Raw genomic sequence first — 21,165 nt, 5'->3', positions numbered from 1 at the left:
GTAATTTTTTAAGATACTATTTAAGGGCAACATTTAATGTGATTGTTTTAAAATAGTTTTTCTTTGTGAAACTCTGGCATTTATTTGTTGCTTTACTGAAAAGAACTGTTCATATTCTAGATTTTTCTTTCTAATAGAACATATTTCCAGATCCCCTTTGATTAACAGGGGAAAGTCATTAAAAACAAGGGATCATATCAACTCTCAGTACACTATATTAAGCTATCTCTACATTGTATTCACTGTTTCATATTTAGTCACTTCTAATTAAAATGAATTTCTCATTAGAAAGTAATATGTAGAAAAATTGTTTTAGTTACTGAAAAGAACTTTTGAATCCATATTTATTTTGCCTTTATTAACTCAAAATACAGTTTATGTTGTTAAGAATCTGATTTTGTGTGTCTTCTAATAAACTTTGTATACCCATTTATTCTTGTAGAAGTTACTCAAACTGATTAAATCCAGTAAAATATCTTAGTGGTTCCAAAACGTCTTGCAACACTTTCTCCTAGTTCTGCTTCTGTGTAAGGAGGTGTGAAATGAATATAAATATAAGTAGGGATTTACATGTGCAAACAAGACTGTAGTGACTCATTAAGATTTTTATGATGAATTCAATTGATAATTAGTTCCCCTAAAATAGACATATCTATTATAAAGCATCATGTACAAAGAAGGGTTGTCTAATTGAATGGGGACCAACAGTATCACCAGTTTTCAAGTAGCCCTGGTTTGTACTTTTGTCTCATGGAATTTGTTTTTACCTTAGTACATAAGTCGTGGTCTCTTCAATTTTTTATTTTAATGTAACACTTTTGCCTGGTATTCGCAAGCAAATCCATTCTTGAGAAATGTTGGAAAACGTTTTTTCCAAACTTTTGATTGGTTTAATTTCTTGCCATATTGTGAACGAGCACTACCAAAAATGATGGTCTTATAAAATACCTTATATCTTGATATAGTTTAAGACTTACAAGAAGTTGCAAAACAGTAAAAGGAGTTCCCCTGTATCCTTCACTTAGCTTTGTATACTATCTTACATAACCATACTACGTTATCAAAACTAGGAAATTAGTGCTGGCACAGTAGTATTTACTAACTTAAAATCCTTATTTGGATTTCACCAGTTTGTGCGCGTATATCACACTAAGAAATTTTGTCACATATATAGATTTCTGTAACCGCCACTATCGGAATATAGAACTACTCTATCATAAAGAAGATGCTACCCTTTTATAGTCAGAATCTCCTTCGAGCTCTAAACTTTGGCAACCACTGATCTGTCCTTTATCATGATAATTTTGTCATTTCAAGAGTGTTAAATAAATGGAATCATAGGACATGAAGCCTGCGGATTTGTGTTTTAAAACTGTTTTGGAGACACCTGGATGGTTCATCTGGTTCAGCATCTGACTCTTGATTTCAGCTTAGGTCATGATCTCACTGTTTCATAAGTTTGAGCCCCATGTAGGGCTCTGTGCTGACAGTGTGGAGTCTGCTTGAGATTCTCCCTCTTTTTCCGCCCCTTCCCCACTCTGACTCTGTCTCTCCCAAAATAAATAAACTTAAAAAAAAGAAGAAAACTGTTCTTTATTTAGAATGTGAACATGTGCATGTTGAAAGCACTTGATTAATTTGACTCAAGATTTTGCTTCTCCAGAAACATAACTAAAACCAGGAAGTAAAAACCACATGAGACTGCATGCTACTTGAGCAGGAAAGAGTGACACTTTTCACACTGACATTTCTGTCAAGCGTTGCCTTTTAAGATTTTGAGTTAACAATCTATATGAAAGAATGTGGATTAAGTAGTTTTTGTTCCTTGCTCCTGTTCCTGTCTTAGTCCATTCAAGCTACAATAGCAAAAATACCCTAGAGTGGTTGGCTTAAACACTTATTTCCCACACTTCTGGAGTCTGGGAAGTCCAAGATCAAGATACTGGCAGATTTGGTGTCTGGCGAGAGCCTACTTCCTGGTTCATAGATAGCCATTGTCTGCTGGGCAGAAAGGGCAAAAGAGCTCTCTGGGATCTCTTTCATAAGGGTGCTAATCCCATTCATGAGGGCTCTGTTGTCCTGACCTAATTACCTTCCAAAGGCCTACCTCCAAGTACCATTACTTTAAGGATTAAGATTCAACATATGAATGAGGGGGGTGGTAATCATTCAGTCTATAGTAGATCCTTTGGGGTTTTCCACCTGTCTTAGTTTGGTATGTAGGTATGAAATAGAAATTTTAGAAAAGGAAAACCTTGTACTGATTGCCCTGAATACCCTGAAAATTCCCACTGCTACCTTCATGGGTTTGGCAATATAGTTGCCACCCTAGTCCAATTGACCCTTGAGTAACATGGGTTTGCACCATGCAGGTCCACTTAAACATTATTTTTATTTTTACTTATTTTTAATGTTTATTTATTTATTTTTGAGAGAGAGCAAGCACAAGCAGGAAAGGGGCAGAAAGAGAGGGAGACACAGAATCTGAAGCAGGCTCTAGGCTCCGAGCTGTCAGCATTGAGCCTAATGCAGGACTTGAACCCACGAACCATGAGATCATGACCTGAGCCAAAGTCAGGCGCTTAACTAACTGAGCCACCCAGGCACCTCTGCTTATGATTTTCTTAATAACACTTTCTTTTCTGTAGCTTACTTACTGTATTGTAAGAATATAGTATATATGCATATATAACAAAATATGTGTTAATTGACCATTTATGTTATCAGTAAGACTTCTGGTCAGCTATAGGCTATTAATAGTTAAATATTTTGGAGAGTCAGGTTATTCACAGATTTTCAGTTGTGCGATATTCAATACCCCTAACCCCTGTGTTGTCCAAGGGTCAACTGTATAATGTACAAAAACTTTGAATTTTACCCCTAAGTAAACATTGTGGTTGTTGATAACAGCAAAGTCAACAAATACAGAGGACCAAGGTCACTAGTTGCAAGTTCATGAGAACACAAAAAGCTGAGATGAGTTCGATAAAGCTTTTTTTTTTTTTTTTTTTCTTTTTTCTTTTTTGCCAGTCACCTCAGGCATATTTTCTAAGGGCCGGCAGTTAAGGCAATAGAACATGGTTTGATTGCATCATCATATAGCACATTCTCTAATTACACTTCAGCTTCAGTGGGACTTCACTGATGATATGCTGTTTTATTTTCCTAGGCCTATATGTGAGTTCTGTAAGAGGGTCCTTAATGTGTTAAGGTGCCACAGCAGCTTGTGGGAGGACTTCATTAGGCTGACAAAGTTTTATGTAACCCTTATAATAAAGTGTAATCTGGTAACTAACTCCCGAGTTTGGTAAAATCATTTTTGATTAATTCCTCAAATAAAGATTTATCAAAACCATTATTATAGTATTAAGAAAAGAATGGTCTGTTTTCTTCTAAATCAGAATGTCATACATGATACTGCAGCAGATGATTTGGTAATGAGAAATAGCATCGTTTTGCCTGTGTAGTATATTGGTGCTGCATTTGATCTTAACCAAAAAACCGAGAAGCAAGTGAGAATTTTCATGTTAAAGGATTATACTTCATAGATTTAAAATCTTGTAGGAAAACATTTTCTGGCACAAAATTTTCTAATGTCATTAGAGATTTTTAAAATAGATAATGTCAGTGTTTCATTCAAGGCATAGCCACAGACTGAGCTCCTTTGACATCATTACCTTGAGTGCAGTGAGGGATTCATTTTTTTAAATCCCTAATACCTAGCCCATAGAACTGTGAAGGGGCCAAATCCTATAGAAGTTTATAGGCCGTAGTATAAGGAGTTTAGATTTTAATATATGCACAGGCACCTGGATGGGTCAGTTGGTTAAGTGTCTGACTCTTGGTTTCAGCCCAGGTCATGATCTCATGGTTTGTGGGATCGAGCCCTTGTCAGGCTCTGTGCTGACAGCACGGAGTCTGCTTGGGATTCTCTCTCCCTGTCTCTGCCCCTCCGCGACTCTAGAGCACGCGTACACACGCTCTCTCAAAATAAATAAACTTAAAAAAGATTGTGATACATGCAGAACACTTTGCTAGAATTCATTCCATTCAAGGCCAAAGGACCTATAACAGTTTGACAGTTCAGTCAGGTGCTCTGCATATGAAGAAACATGGTAGCTACTTGTATACTTTTGGATCTCTAACTAGAAACTTCATTTAGTTGTATGTTTGCTTATTTTCCATCCCTCCATTAGAATGGAGGCTCCAGGAAGACATCAATTTTTGTCTTGTTCATCAGTGGTTCTTTTCCTTCCATGCTAACTTTATTTACTTTGGGTCTATAAATTATATTACTTTCAGTATCTGAAAATTGAGCTAGTAATTCTCAGGTAGAAAATCAGTGTTTATGAGAACTGTCCCTTGACAAGGGAGCTGAGAGTGGCCCCTATTTACCAACTTTGCTGCCTTCTCAGTAAAGAGAGGAAGGGGATATTTGTGAACAGCTGGCAGAAAAGGAAGCAGATATAATTATAACCATGAACCTCAGTAAAAGTTTTTCTGCTCTTCATCTCTTAAACTGTTGCTGCTAGCAAGAATTTTAGCTGATAAAATAGTAACTCATCACCAAGCCCTGCTAATTTTATCTCCTAAAATTAAACACACTCGTTCTCCATTTCCACTGCCCACCCCAGTCCAAGTTTCTATGCTCTCCTGTAGGATTCCTGCAGAACTGTCTTGAATAGTCTTTTCTTATCCACTCTTAACTCTCTTCCAGTTTATTCTCTACCTTGTACCAGATTGACCTTTACACAATGCAAATGTGTTTCTCAAAATTTGCCTAAAACCCTTCTGAAGTTCCCCACCATTTTTTTTTAAATGTTTATTTATTTTTGAAAGAGGGAGAGACAGAGAGCAAGTGAGGGAGGGGCAGAGAGAGAGGGAGACACAGAATCCCAAGCAGGCTCCAGGCTCTGAGCTGTCAGCACAGAGCCCAACGTGGGGCCCATGAACCGCGAGATCATGACCTGAGCCAAAGTCGGACGCTTAACCGACTGAGCCACCCAGACACCCCATGAAGTTCCCCACCATTCTTAGGCTACAGACCAACATTGCCTAGCTTAGGCCATAAGATCCTGCTTGGTCTGAACCCTGTTTTCCTCTCCAGCTCCAGTTCCTTCCATAAAGGCCCTCTTTCCATTTCTGTGTTGCTCTGTCATCTCTCTTGCCATGGAGGTTTTGCACTTGTTACTGTTGTCTTTGCTTGTTAACTGCCATTCATCCCTCACATCTCAGCACACAAATCCTGTGCTCAAGGACACTTTCCCTAACTTTCCATTTTTAGATCAAAACTCACCTATTAATCACTGGATTAGCCCCATATATCTTTACTTTGTAGCACTAAGCACACTTACAGAATTCCATGTATTTGACTATTTGGTTAATAAGCTCAGCAACAAGTCTGATTTTCCTCCCTATTGTATCTCCAGTACTCAACAGAGGGTCTGGGAGGCAGTTTTTATTTTTTACTCATTAAGCATTTGTTGAATGAACGAATCGATTTATTTGATTCAGCTTTAGAAACTTCTAATTCGGCCATTTAAAAATATATAATTAATTGTATAGATGTTCTTAATCTTGGACTTTATTCCCACTTAATTGTTTAGGATATTACTGTCCTTGGGAACTTCGTAATGAATGTGTCTCATCCCACTTGTTCTCTTAGTTTGAGAATTGTATTAATAATGCCTAGTTTTCTTTAAGAACTTTGAATATATTCTATATTTTTAGGTTATTGTTTTGCATAAAGCACACAGCCACCCTGTGTTCTAATATTTCCTCTCTTTCAGGTTGCAGACTGCCAACTCTTTATTGTATCTTTATACGGCAGAAGGAAAGCTGGCTAGGTCTGGGACTGTTCTTCTAAGGGCACTAATCCCACTCATGAGGGCCCTGCCCTCATGATCTAATTATTTCTCGAAGTCCCCAATTCCAAATACTATCACATTGGGATTAGAGTTTCAACATGAGGAGTTGGGGGAGACATAAACATTCCATGACATTACCTATTGGTTTCCCAGCAATAGGGTTACATAATTTCATGCAATAGGGTTAAGAAAAATTTACCTTTGTAATGCCAACATTGCATTGTATAGTTTTATGAAATGTTTAATAGCTTCATTGATACTTTGACTGAAAGCTTTTTGTTTTTTAAAATATTTGTGGGGTGCCTGGATGGCTCAGTCGGTTGAGCGTCCAGCTTTGGGTCAGGTTGTGATCTTGTGGTTCGTGAATTGGGCTTGCTGCTGTCAGTGCAGAGCCTGCTTCGGATCCTCTGTCCCTCTCTCTCTGCCCTTCCTCTGCTCGTGCTTTCTCTCTCAGAAAGAAAAGAAATAAAATATAAAATAAAATATTTGTGATTACTGAGTATTTATTAACAAACTAATGGTGGTTCTGTTTTGTTTTTTTAGTCCGAGGATCAGAAGGACTTTACATGGTAAATGGACCACCACATTTTACAGAAAGCACATTGTTTCCAAGGTATGGTTTATTTTGTTAAGTGATGTTATAGGGAACTATATAATAATTCTAAATTATTTTTGTTGTTGTTATATTCTGAACAAGAAAGAAAGAGCAGATAAGCGAGTTTCCTGGGGTATGTTATATAATATTAACAGAAGATGGAAAGAATGTATGTCCTCTATCAAGAAAAATGATCAATCTTTAGATTTGAAACTAATAGCTTCAGCATGTTTAAAAGAAAAAGTGTAGACACGAGTATAATTGTGTTGAAGCCTTTGACTTAGAAGAATTTTATCTTAGGGGTTGAAGAAAAACTTGCAAATGTGATAGTCAAACCTCTGCCTACAGTCTTCGTAAAATCAGAGAATGACAAACGTATAAGAAAGGAAGGAAATACGATCGATAGATGTAGATATATTTTTTTCTTAAAAAGAATAAAAAGGCTAAACCCAAAACAAATAAAAGTATTAAGTTGGTGGCATAACTATATGATGACATTCAAAATTCTTAAATGCATTCAGTAGCTTTATTGGCAACAGAAAATTGATATTGTCGTTTTAAGTCTATTACAGGATAAAACAATTATATTAACATCCTCAGAAACCAAGATTTTCAGCCTGAGGGTGAAGGGATAGACTTGCATATGTCAGTATGAACTCATGATTTCTTTTCATAAAAACGCTTGTATTTTTTAGTAATGTCCACTGAAAAAGGTTAAGGGGCGGTGATAAGGTAGTAGCAGTGAATACCCCTGTCTCACAGATTATGATCTCTAAACACCATTCTTCAGCAACAGGAACTCGTTCCTTGAAGAAGCAACTGATTCCAGGTCTAGTACAGAAGACAGTACGAGTTGAGCTAGAGACATTTTGGTCCAGAAAGCAAGAAAGCTATAAAAGACTACCAGGGCTTTGTTGAAGAGTCACAAGAGTCAACTTCAGGGCATTCACAGCAACTTAAGATGAGGCAATTTGAGCATTGGAAAGAATCATGACTAAAAGGATTGAGACATTCAAGTATGTAAACACTCGCCCCCAAATTCCTCTCTCTCCAAATCTTATTGGTCAGCATTGGAGGTTGATGGGGTCCTTGCGCATTATTTTGAAAATTGACAAATCAAGAGAAGAAATCACGCATTTATTTTGTCTTTCCCATACAGACGGTTTTTCAAAGTATCCAAATTGTTGATGAGGAAAACTTATTTAGAGGAGAATTCCAGTGGATAAATACAGAAGTAACATTGGGGTTAGATAATCATTGTAATCTTAAAGAAATCTTGTGTCAGTTCTCAGACTTTAGCATACATCAGAGTGATCTGAAGAGCTTGTTAAAACACAGATTGCTGTTTCCTCTCCAGATATTCTGACTCATTAGATCTGGGGTGGGGCCCAAGAACTAGAATGTTTAACAGTTCCCCAGTAATGCCAAAGCTGCAAGTTTAGAGACCCTGCTTTGAGAACCACTGATCTGGGCAAATGATCATCAAAAGATGCTGAGCCTATTAGAAGAACTATGGATGGGGAACTTTATAATCAGGCTGACATCACCTAAGTCTGTTGAGCAATTTTTTACTAGACCCAGTTCTTTAGAACCATGATACAGGAAGTATCAAGACTAGCTATATTGCCATCATCTTGAACCAGTGTAACATCTCAGTCCCTGATTCAGCTTACTGAATCAGAATCTGTGTTTTAACCAGACCCTCAGGTGATTTGTATGCATATTAATATTTGAAAAGCACTACTCTAGCAAACAAGTCTGTGTCAGAGCTTTTGTGCTGCAAGCACTTCAGTGGGGTGTACAATCCCAAGGCAGCAGGAATGAGGGGTAAACGGAATAAGGCAAGGAAGAAGTGAAAGTAAATCTAACGTGGAGTGCACTGAGCTGACCACAGATTCATAAAGTATAGCCAGGTTTCTTGGTCATGCAGAATGTCTCCGGAGAGGCTGTAAGGAACCACTGTGCCTCAGAACAGTCGTGGAGAGGAAGGGTAAGAAATGTATGTACAGCCAGAGCCTTTTTTGGTCTATTCAGGTTGAATCTAAATGTCACCTCCTCTTCCTGCTGCTGCAGTAGGCATAGTGGAAGCCGTGCTGAAATGTGGCCCTCACTCCTAGAGAGTCTGAGACAACCAGTGGTGTTAGGGCATGAGGTGGCCAGGTTTCTTCATTGAATAGCTGATGACTGGGAGCAGGAAAGGTAGGGTGAATCTGAGGAGGCACTTGAAGAGTCCAGTACAGCCTCAGCATCACTAAGGGTAGAACAAGGAGACATTATGTACCCCCTGGTGGGTAGTAATGGGAACTACATGATACTTAACTTCTAGGAAGGTCCAAAACCAAAACCAAAACAAACAAAAAACAAACCTATGGCCAGTCAAGCTTTTAGATGAGTGGGTCTCAAATTTGGCCACACATTAGGATGACCCGAGGAGCTTTTCAAAACCTAGATATCCAAGGACTGGGTATTAAATGATAGTAAGGATTATTGTTATTATTTATGTGAGACGAAGTGGCATGGTGGCAAAGTCAGCTGATTAATGAATTGATTTTAGTTTGAGGGAAGGACTATATTGGTGAGCCATATGATCTTGTCCAAAGCTCATTCAACATTCTTACCATGAATTTAGAGGATAGCTAAGAATGAAGTTTTATAATTTATACATTACATAAGTCTGTAAGAAATGACTAATGTTTTGTAAGAGAAAATGAAGATGTAAATAGATCTCAGTAGGCTGAACTAATTAATAGGCCAAAGCCTGGGTGGAATTAATAAGGATAACTGCACATTCTGCCCTTAGGTTCAGAAATAAGTTGCGGTACAAGTGTAGGATGGGGGACATCTTGGTCTAGTTGTTTATGTGAAAAGAGGGCAAAAAAAGATATTTCAGTAACTACAAGCTGAGTACAAGCTACCATTATTATGTGATGCAGAAACACAAAGGTCATCTTCGGATGAATTAATGTAAAGATACTATCCAGTTTAAGGGGGACGTACTGGTCAGTTCTCAGTGCTTGTTACATAATAGTTCAGATGTTCATTAGCTATGAAGTTCTGGTTTTATGTGACTACACTTACGGACATTTACATGTTCCCACATACACATTTCTGTTTGGGTGTTGATTGTCACTGCGAGATGTACTCGTAGTAGCCTTCTCCTGTATCTTGAGAGATACAGTACTTAGAGTACTGACCACTGGATAGAATATTGGCCAATATTGCCAAGAAGTCTGATTTCCCCAGGTCTGTTTTTGTAGAGAATCCTGCATCCACACTTATTTAATGTGAAGATCCTCTTACCGTTGTTATACTTTCTGTCTCTGCACATCAGAAATCGATGGAAGATCTTTTTCCTTCAAATCCAGGACACTTCTTGTCTACTTCAGGATATTGTAGCCACACTTGTTTTGTTATGCAGGTGGTCTGGGACATTCTTCACAAAGTCTCTATATTGAAATCCGTCAGCCCTCAAGATCACGGTTGATAGCTCGTAACTTCCATGTTCACCTACATTATTGGGTTTTTCACACAAACCAGTTATTCACCTAAAAGGGCTCTGTTTTCTCCTTAAGATTGATCTGTTGTTGTAACATCGATTTCCACCTTACTTTGCAGTGGTTGTTGGTACTGCGTTTTAAGAGATAAGGTATTTTGGTGGACTAAAGCATTATGGAATTACTTTCTTAAATTTATGTAAGCTCATAATCATTAAATTAGTGATAAGATTATAAATTTTAATCAGATTTTTTAAAAAGTATTCATGCTTATTAAACTGTTTTTCTTGTCATTTTCAGGGAATCTGGGAAAAATTGCAAAGTCTATACCTTTAGTAAGGATGGCACCTTGTTTGCCTGGGGCAACGGAGAAAAGTTAGTGTTTATTTATATAACATATTTTATGTGTCATCAGTTTAAACATAACTGGCATTATTTGAATAACACATGTTTGGGTGTCATTAATAAAGTCCATCTTTTAATGTCATGATGTAGTTAGGTATTGTCTGAAATGCAGCTTCCATAGAACACCTCCAAAGTTGTTAGCTTCTGTTTATATGCCATGACTTGACTTATCTAGTTTCTTAGAATTAAAAAGTAATGTGTGGTAAGGGGCAATTAATTTAATGCTAGAGAAGCTGAAAGGTTTTTTTACATTGTGCTCTAAGTTATCAGTTAGGATTTCTTAAGTTCTGTGCTAACACTTAGAGAATAACTCTCTTTGCTTATTTACCTTAGATTTAGATACTTTATTATATCTTTGGTATTAAATTAGTAGCAACTGCTTGCTTATTACTGTGAGTTTTATTGTATATAAAAGTATTATTTAAATATTTTATAAATTATTCAAAAGTATGTCTAGGATAGTCTATATTACATAAGATAATCAGATCACAAAATTGGTTTTGCAAAAAAAATAAGTATTTTGATTAAGTACTCATAATTGTATTAAGAAAGCCACTCATTTTTAATTTTTCTGTAGGCACTACATTTCAGGCAAAGAACCAGGAAAATGCCTGAATATTTGTAATTTGGTTTAAAGTTATTTTTGTTGTTTCTTATCAGATGTAATATGTTAGGTTTTTTAAAAGGGAAAAATGCATACATTAATACAAAAAGTACATTTTATTTAAAAAAAATTTTTTTTAACGTTTTATTTAATTTTGAGACAGGGAGAGACAGAGCATGAACAGGGGAGGGTCAGAGAGAGGGAAACACAGAATCTGAAACAGGCTCCAGGCTCTGAGCTGTCAGCACAGAGCCCGACGCGGGGCTCGAACTCACGGACCGCGAGATCATGACCTGAGCCGAAGTTGGTCGCTTAACTGACTGAGCCACCCAGGTGCCCCCAAAAAGTACATTTTAAATGTTGGTTTTTACACAGTGGTAATATAATCTGAAGTCTTTCAACTGTCAGGTCAGATTGGATTAAACACGTGATTTTTTTAAATTAATGCTAAAAACATTGTGCTGAATTAGATGATTCACTTTTTATGACTGTAAGTACCTGTCAGAATTAGCTTTTGTAATTTTATGTTAATCAGTTTTTGACTTCTTTTTTTTAAGTTTTTGAATCCAATAAGCATACTACTACTCATAAAGTATTAGGAATATAATCGTATTGGGTCCTTATCCACAATGTTAACAGTCTTAATCTCAGTCTCAAAGAACATACTCTCAAATTTTCTTATTTTTGGTGTAACTGATTGTGGGTATTTGACTTTTATTTTTTAAAATTTATCTTGTAATTTATACTATGAGTAATGAGCTCATAGAAATTCACTATTTAATGGGACATACCATACTTCTTGTCTATTATCTTTTTGAAGTATCCCTTATTTTGCTAGCTTAGAGTTTGTTGAATAAGCCTGTTTTTACCTTCACAGTTATTAATTATTTTTTATACTTTGTATCCTTATTTGGCTTTCTATTGGATTCAACTCTGAACCTTTTTTTGTTTTTTTAAGCTTGTTTATTTTGAGAGAGAAAGAAGAGATGGCATGAAAGCTGGGCGGAGGCAGAAAGAGAGAGAATGAGAATCCCAATGGGGCTCTGTGCTGATAGCGCCCCTGATCTTATGAACTGTGAGATCATGACCTGAGCCAAAATCGAGTCTGACAGTTAACCGACTGAGCCCCACCCAGGTGCCCCTGAACCCTTTGTTGTGCCCATTTGTTGTGTCCATCTTTTTAATAGATATTTTCTATACCTGGTTCTAGCATTTATTTCCTTAAACTGCTATGGCCACAACAACATACAATGTTCCTGAGGTCAAGAGAAACAGATGTAGTGTATTGATTGTGGCTTTGCTGAGGTCATAGTTAATTAATCAAAAACTATAACAGATTTTTCTTTAAATATGTGAGGTTTTTAGTTAAAATAAATACTCTTTATTTTTAACTAAGAATAACTCTTAAAGGCTATCAAAAACCAAAAAAAAGAAAGTTTCATGTAATTCTAAAATACGTAATTTACAGTAAGTTTTAAAGAATCTTGTATATTTGTGTGTGTGTGTGTGTGTGTGTGTGTGTGGTGTTTAAACAATATGCAGTAATCGTTCACTCTTAGCAATTTCTGCTTATCCTAAACCAGTGTCCCAAACTTGAATAGAACAAAGTAACTTTAAACAATTTTTTTTTTTTTTTTAGCAATTTCTAAAATAAGATGGAATATATTTTTCCCCCCAAAGAGTACATAAGACAAGTCAGGCAAAACTGGTTTTAGAACTTGGGAAACTTTAGAACTTGGCTCTGGCATTTATCAGTCGTATGATCTTGGACAAATCATAAATCATTTACTTTTTCTAAGCTTCACTTTTAACATTTGTAAAATGGAGATGATAATACCTATTTTACAAATCTCTTGTGAGGATTAAATGAGAAAATGTACATAAAGTGGTCAGAGCAAAACATGGTTCATAGAAAGCATCCAAAAAATGGAAACTGCTTTTATTATACAATTGCTGTAATTTTCATCATTATCGTATTATGATGATTCATAGTTTTACCTTTATCTTTTGAAGATGGCTTCTGATATTTTGATAGACATCGAAAGCGTCCTTATTGATCTCACAACTGCTACAGCTTCCATTTAGTCAAATTGAAAAATATACTTTTGGCCTAGCACTTCTATTTTGCTTTAGTCTAATACACCTCAGCTTATATGTAGGTTAGCTCTGCGTCCACTTAAAGGCCTGTTGTTTTCTTTTCAGCTAAAAGTAGAATCATGTGTTATATCCTTCTGCTAATTCTGTATTCCCCAGTACCAGCCTTACATAGGGGCCTTTTGGCAAAACATACACTTGGTTTTTGTTGTTGTTTTTAAGGTGTTTATTGGATGTTTTCTAGAACTTACCTGAAAATTGATTTTTATGAAAACAACCACTTTACAGTGATCTGTATTTGAAAAGAGGTATGAATGTTTTGGATAGTGCTGGCTATTTTAAAACAGTGTTTCATTGCTGAAGTAATTTCTTTTGAAACCAGAATAAATATTATCAATGTCACTAACAAGGGACTACGGCACTCCTTCGACCTCCCAAAGGCAGTTTGCCTTGAGTTCTCGCCAAAAAACACTGTCCTGGCAACATGGCAGCCTTACACTAGTAAGTATTTTCCAATTGTAAGAATATTGACAAGATCAGTTCAATTCAGGGGAGAAAAAGAGACAGTTTACAACCTTTTAAGAAAGCAATTAATCTTTAGATAGTAAGTAGTGTTTGTGAAAATCTTTACTCAACAATGAATCTTGTATTCCCCCAATACAATGTACTTTAAGTAATTTCAAGGTACAGTAAGTTAGTGAAAAGGTTTATCGTGAGATAGAGGAAAAGAAAAAGCTCAAGGGGAATTTTAGAAAGTGAATCATCAGTGGTTACTTATGGAGAAGATCTCAAAAATTAAGAATAATAATGACCTTTAAATGGAAAACATTTTAAATAATCATTGTAAATCAAAGAGGAAGTTCAATAGACGCAACATGTAAGAAATGTGTAAGATATGACAAAGAATAGGAAGATGGTGTGCCATTTTTTTTTAACACATTTAACGATATGATGGTATGTTGTATGAACATTTTATACAGCTGCACTTCATAGATGAATAAGAAAACACTCGGGGTATAGGGGCTTTTAAAAAAATGTTTTAATAGTGTGGGCATTGTTGAGTTAAATATATGATAATAGTTCGTTGTTTGGTTATAAACCTTCTAGCTTGCTTCTTCCAAGAGGCAGACTTGAATGAATCTTTTTTTTCCAAGTAAATAAATGGGAAATTGAGACTCATGAATAGTTTGTGTAACTTTGTGTGTGTGTGAAATAGAGACACACGATTGATTTCATAATAAGATAATTTAATCCATTTAACATGTCACGCTTAATAAACAAATCTTTTAAGTATTCTTAAAATCTATAGTAATCAACTCATTTCAGAAATGCTGAACTTTTGTCATGGCTTTAGGAATAGAGATTAAACCCAAAAGGGAAAGTTGATTTAAAGCAACTCTTTTACTTGATCTTTATAATCTTGTTCAAAGTTGTTTTAAGAATAAATTCTTTTTACTAACGTTAGGAGACAATTATTGCAAAGACATCTGTGTTTCTTTTAGCTTCTAAAGATGGCACAGCTGGGGTACCCAACCTACAACTTTACGATGTGAAAACTGGTACATGTTTGAAGTCTTTCATTCAGAAAAAAATGCAAAATTGGTAAATAAATGCTTTAAAATGCTAATTATTTACAAAATGTTCTAAATATCTTCATTGTATAATTGTTTCTCAGGTACTAGTTTAGAAAATAACTTGTTAGACTAAAATCTAGATCTTTAAAGATCTGGAATTTGTGGGAATGTAATAGAGTAAAAACTTGATCTTTCTTTTGTTTAATATTTGGATGAAAACGAACAATACCTTTCTTTTACAAATGCTTAACTGAAACTATTAGGAACTGACTTGACATCATATTTATAAGTATTTTTCTTAAATAGTAAGCGTATCACAAACTTTAACAGGTTAACATGTGAGGTTACACGTGTCTAAATTTTTTTCATATTCTTTCAACGTAGGTGTCCATCATGGTCAGAAGATGAAACTATCTGTGCCCGAAATGTTAACAATGAAGTTCACTTCTTTGAAAACAACAATTTTAGTATGGAAAGATTTGTGAAATCAATTTATCACTTACTATAAATGTATATACAGTTTTGTTGCCTTATATGGCATCATAGGGTTTTCCTAAATACTGTTAATATGTTAATTGCTGTTTTATTAATTCATTTGAATAACTCTTGTAAATCTAAATACTGAAGAAATTCTAACAAAGATTTGTTTTTATAATAAGTTTTTATTTAATAATTGCTATTAAGGCATTTGCATACCTCTTTCAGAGTTTAGTTACTATTGAAATTCTTTGATACAAATTTTTTAAATGTCTTATTGTGTGGAATTTCAAACATAAAAGTAGACACCTAGTCCCAGTTACTTTCAGCCCATTGCCAATCCTACCTCATCCACACATCTCTCCACCTAACATCTCTCTTACTGTGCTAAAGCAAATCCTAGGCATCATATAATTTTACCTGTACATCTCAGTATGTATCTCTGAAGACTAGGGCTTTTTAATTGTTTAATAGCCACAATACCATTATCACAGATATAAAGTATCTGGTCAGTGTTCAAATTTCTGATAATTGCAAATGTTTTAATTTTTTGTTATTGTTTTGTTTAAAGCTATTGATTTATTTATTTAGAGGGAGAGAGTGTGTGTGAGCAGGGGAGAGGTAGAGGAGAGGGAGAGAGAGAATCTTAGGTTTCTTTCTTTTTCTTTTCCTTTTTCTTTTTCTTTTTTAAGTTTATTTACTTATTTTTGAGAGAGAGAAAGAGATAATTCCAAGCAGGCGCTGCACTGTCAGTGCCGAGCCTGATGCAGGGCTCGAACTCATGAACTGTGAGCTCATGATCTGAGCTGAAATCAAGAGTTGGATGCTTAGCCAACAGAGCCACCCAGGCACCCCTCTTTTAAGTTTCTTTTAAGCTATAGGCTCCCTGTCCATCTTTTTTACCCCCACCTTGAGATTTTTTATTTAAGAAACAAGGTTACTTGTCATATATTTTCTCATAGTTGAATTTTGCTATTGTATCTTGTCCTGTAGTTTAACATGTTCATCTGTCCCCTAAATAGCTATTTGCATCTAGAACTGGTCAGCTTCAGATTCTCTTTTTTGGGGAGATGAGGACAAGTCTGACTCACAAGCAGTATTCAGTTCTTTTATCAAGAAGCACATAGTGTCTTCTTGTCTGTAATTTTGTAGGATTAGCTGATCTGTTATTTCATGACTGGTTGCACATTGATTTTCCTCCTCCCTACCCTCTCATTTATAAGCTATACTACTTCTATAAAGAGAAATTCCCCCATCTACTATTTGATTACCTAGTGGCACCATTTATATAAGAAAGAGCACTGTGTTCTTATAATCAATCAGTGGGATTAGATGTATAATCTCATTACTTGCCCAAGGTCACCCAGCCACTAAATGACTGGGTAGAAATTAAAATGTAGGTCTGTGTTGTTCCCACTCCACATGAGTCTACTCATGAGACTACAATGAGCAGTATTACTATATCATTACATTAATCGTTTATAATACATGCAGAATTTATCATGTTCCTATTAGTTTCATTCTTCCAACACCATTTGCTTTTTGTTTTTTTTAGACACAATTGCAAACAAATTGCATTTGCAAAAAATTAATGATTTTGTGTTATCACCTGGACCCCAACCATACAAGGTAATGTCTATGTCTTTGTTCATATGGAATTTTAGGAAATTAAACCTTTTCCTAGTGCTTAGTGACTATAAAAACATGTCCATCTTAGTTTATATGCCTCAGAAAATTAAGTGACGATGATATATGTGTATTTCAGGTGGCTGTCTATGTTCCAGGAAGTAAGGGTGCACCTTCATTTGTTAGATTATATCAGTACCCCAATTTTGATGGACCTCATGCAGCCTTAGCTAATAAAAGTTTCTTTAAAGCTGATAAAGTTACAATGCTATGGAATAAAAAAGGTATGATAAATACATTTTATCTCATTTATCAAGTATTCATTGAGGCTTATATTCCTATATGTATATAGAAAAAAAGAATATCAATGCTTATTTAATGAAAATTTACATGTGCTGTGTTACATTTAAAAATTTTTTCTTATCAGCATCAGGTTAAATTGTGTTTTAAATCTAATGAAAGTTTTTTCCGTTCTAGCTACTGCTGTGTTAGTAATAGCTAGTACAGACGTTGACAAGACAGGGGCGTCCTACTACGGGGAACAAACGCTGCACTACATTGCAGTGAACGGAGAAAGCGCTGTCGTGCAGCTACGTGAGTATTCCCATAGTCTTCTTATGCTAAAACAATGGAAAAAATACTGGGCCATAAAGATGATGCAATCTAAATTCTTGTTCAAGTGATAAAACTCACATATTTTAATAACCTTTCAGGTAAAATTCCTCTTGATTAATAAACTTAAAGTCATCCCCAGACATACATTATTTTGACAGAATCCAATTAATTTAGTTATGCCAGCACTTTAGTGGGGAACTTGCTGAGTGAGGTTAATTTCATTGCAGTAGCTCTTTGGGGACTTATTTAACTTATAATGACAGGGAGTTGGTCTTGTGAGTGTAGCACTCCTTCAGAACTGAGTGTGAGGAATGTCACCATTTTATCTTTTGTTTTGATGAGCTAAATTAACTGTAGAATAAGACAGTTTTAAAACTCTGGCAACTCCCTGGATTTTCATTTTGAATTGAACATGTAGGAGTAGGATAAACTTCCTTACAAAAAACTATGTATTCCCTCTGAAGTCAGAAAGGAAACAAGGGTGTCCTCTTTCCGCTATAATTTAACATCCTGAAAGACCTTGTCAGTGTAACATATCAAAAGAATAAATGTACACTTTTGAAAGAGGAAAAACAGAATCATCTCTGTATGTATAGATGAAGTCACAGTATAAATAGCCACTTAAAAAACATAATAGAAGGAAATGCATAACAACAAAAGGCAAGAAATCTATAGGACTAATAGGAAGAAAACTTTAAAACTTCTAAGGGACAAAATGTGACCTTTATAAGGAGAATTTTATAAAGATGTCATTTCTCCAAATTAACCTAAAAATTAAAATGCCGGTAGGTTTTTATAAACTAGGTAAACTGGTTCTAAAGTTGATTTTTTTCTAATCTTAAAAAAGTGAAAAAAGATTTTCTTTTTTTTTTTTTTTTTTTTTTCAACGTTTTATTTATTTTTGGGACAGAGAGAGACAGAGCATGAACAGGGGAGGGGCAGAGAGAGAGGGAGACACAGAATCAGAAACAGGCTCCAGGCTCTGAGCCATCAGCCCAGAGCCCGACGCGGGGCTCGAACTCACGGACCGCAAGATCGTGACCTGGCTGAAGTCGGACGCTTAACCGACTGCGCCACCCAGGCGCCCCGAAAAAAGATTTTCTAACAAGGCAGAACTAATAAAGGAAAAGTGATTAATTTGAATATATAAAATACAGAGTTTTACATCGGAGGAAGAAAATTCCATAAAATAAGCCAAACAAAAGATTGGGGAAAATTTATTTAGATGGAAAAGGGATGAGTATGAGAAAGGTGAATTTTGTTGCTATAACAAATCAATAAAAGGCCAATAATTGGGGAGAAAAATAGGCATGGGACAGTAAAAAATAGTCCACAAAACCAGAAATAAGATTGTGTAAGTATATTAAAATGTGCTCAGTTTATAATAAAAGAACAGAAAGGAAGGCAAGACAATTTTTGTCTCAGCAGCTTGACAAAGATAAAAGTATGAAACTACACAGTGTGAATGAGAATGAGGAGAAAATCTGTACTCTCACACTGTTGAGGCTCCTGGCTAACTCAGGCAGAGGAGCATGTGACTCTTGTTCTTGGGGTTGTGAGTTCGAGCCCCACATTGGGTGTAGAGATTACTAAAAAAATAAGTAAATAAACTTCAAAAAAAACCTGTTGATAATATAAAATGGTACAGCTTCTCTGAAGGGCAGTCTGGTAGCACATTATCAACTAAATGTATGTACCTTTGAGCAGCCAGTTTCACTCCTATAGATGTGTTTGTGTACACTCACAGTTGAGAATATATAGGAATACAGTACCATTGGAAAAGAGTGAGGCAGATCTTAGTGTGCTTATATGGAAACATCTCCAAGATAGAATACTAACTGTAACAACAAAGAACTGTGTGTGTGTGTGTGTATGGTTAAGAGAGATGCTTAATTTCAACAAAACTATTCTGAAAGTATATACAGGGAACAGAGGGTTGCCTTTGTGTGGGGGAACTTATTGTGTGGTGTATCATTTTATATAATGTGTATTTTTATTCCTGTGTGCCCACATTACCTCTCCCAGTGAAAACTAGTTTGGTAATAATAATAATAACGTGTGTCTTTGCCAAAATGTTTAAACGAAATTTAGATTCCCTAGAGGTTCTTAAATAAATTTATGGTTATACATCAATATCCATAGTATATCATATAAAAATATTTTAATTGTAATGTATCTTGAAATTGTTGGATTTTTTTTTTACTGTTTGACATGTTTATGAGTATTATACAATTGTAATTCACTAATAAATATTGTACTCATGTTATTCTTTATTGCTAATTTCGGTTTTATATTCTTTTTCTAGCAAAAAATGGCCCCATTTATGATGTCGTTTGGAATTCTAGTTCTACTGAGTTTTGTGCTGTTTATGGTTTTATGCCTGCCAAAGCGACAATTTTCAACTTGAAATGTGATCCTGTTTTTGACTTCGGAACTGGTCCTCGTAATGCAGCCTACTATAGCCCGCATGGACATATATTAGTACTAGCTGGGTTTGGAAATCTGAGGGGACAAATGGAAGTGTGGGATGTTAAAAACTACAAACTTATTTCTAAACCAGTGGCCTCTGATTCTACATATTTTGCTTGGTGCCCTGATGGTGAGCATATTTTAACAGCCACATGTGCTCCCAGGTTACGTGTCAATAATGGGTACAAGATTTGGCATTATACTGGCTCTGTCTTGCACAAGCATGATGTGCCATCAAATGCAGAATTATGGCAGGTTTCTTGGCAGCCATTTTTAGATGGAATATTTCCAGCAAAAACGATAACTTACCAAGCAGTTCCAAGTGACGTACCCAGTGAAGAACCTAAAGTTGCAACAGCTTATAGACCTCCAGCTTTAAGAAATAAACCAATCACCAATTCCAAACTAGTAAGTAAAGTTTTTTACTACTTTGGTAGGAAAAGGTTTTTTAGTGTGTGGAATTCTCGAGACCTTTTTCTCATGTATGTTCTTGTGTTACTTAGCACCTGATTAGAATATAAACTCTAGAAATCATGGAGGACCTACCACTGAAGATGGGGAACAGCTGACATTGTTAACAGAGTAGTCCATTTAAAACTGTTCACATTTTACATTTGTGAGAAAGATAATGGAGTATGACATGCTGCCTTTGTAGACATCATGGGCTCAAATTCACATGCCTGTCAGGCTAGGCTGGTAATGTAAGGCTTTGGTGACTGGGAGAGAATGGGGGAAGGAAGAGATCATGCCCTCTTTAAAGGCCATAGCAACCGCACAGCAGTAGCTGATTGTTTCCATAGGAGATTTAGGCCCAGTTTGCCAAAATGATTTTTCAAGACAAAACCAGTCTGGATGCTTATGTAAAATTGCTCGATTTTTAAAACGCTGTTGGTCAAACAAAACATGTTTATTTTCCTTAGGCTGTCATTTCCCATCTGTATTGTAAAGTTATGACGAGAGCATTGGTCACATTCTGATCTTTAAAATGTGAGCATTTCAGAGCTCAGGGGAAACATTTATTAGTGATCTGAGTCTCTGTGATGATGTTAAGAAATAAAGTTGTTCTATAAGAATGAACAACAATATTATTGGTGTTATAAAGGTGGCCATACAGTAGGTGTAAACTGGTTCAAGTAAATGAGGATATTCAGTCACTTAATTATTAGCCACTCAGGGAAGTCAACACTTGTTCAAAGGATAAATATTCCTATGCCTCCCTTGTACCACTCCTAACCCTCTCAAAAACAAAAACAGAGGAACCCTTCCTCCTCCACAAAATCTAGCAGTGGTCTGTAATGACTTCATTGAAATGTTTTGTTTAACATTTCTGTTGTATCATTTACTA

General features: G+C 35.7%; 1 protein-coding gene across 3 annotated transcripts in view; it reads left to right on the top strand.

The window, feature by feature from the left end:
* The window catches only part of EIF2A (eukaryotic translation initiation factor 2A), a 31,900-nt gene that overhangs the window by 3,690 nt on the left and 7,045 nt on the right, over window positions 1-21,165 (top strand). The window contains exons 1-10 of one of the 3 annotated variants that reach the window (XM_043595135.1): window positions 6,426-6,480; window positions 7,253-7,478; window positions 10,257-10,331; window positions 13,442-13,560; window positions 14,562-14,661; window positions 15,018-15,100; window positions 16,666-16,739; window positions 16,876-17,020; window positions 17,214-17,330; window positions 19,657-20,228. In XM_043595135.1, coding sequence (XP_043451070.1) covers window positions 7,453-7,478; window positions 10,257-10,331; window positions 13,442-13,560; window positions 14,562-14,661; window positions 15,018-15,100; window positions 16,666-16,739; window positions 16,876-17,020; window positions 17,214-17,330; window positions 19,657-20,228 — 1,311 coding nt within the window. In that variant the 5' untranslated portion in view covers window positions 6,426-6,480; window positions 7,253-7,452. Of the gene's footprint in view, window positions 1-6,410; window positions 6,481-7,252; window positions 7,479-10,250; window positions 10,332-13,441; window positions 13,561-14,561; window positions 14,662-15,017; window positions 15,101-16,665; window positions 16,740-16,875; window positions 17,021-17,213; window positions 17,331-19,656; window positions 20,229-21,165 lie in introns of those variants that run through there. The other 2 variants (XM_043595134.1, XM_043595136.1) reach the window with 2 other exon arrangements.

Source organism: Prionailurus bengalensis, chromosome C2 (assembly GCF_016509475.1).
Source record: "Prionailurus bengalensis isolate Pbe53 chromosome C2, Fcat_Pben_1.1_paternal_pri, whole genome shotgun sequence".
Taxonomy (NCBI): Eukaryota; Metazoa; Chordata; class Mammalia; order Carnivora; family Felidae; genus Prionailurus; species Prionailurus bengalensis.
Note: the sequence above shows the minus strand (reverse complement) of the source record. Positions and strands in the feature narration are given on the sequence as shown.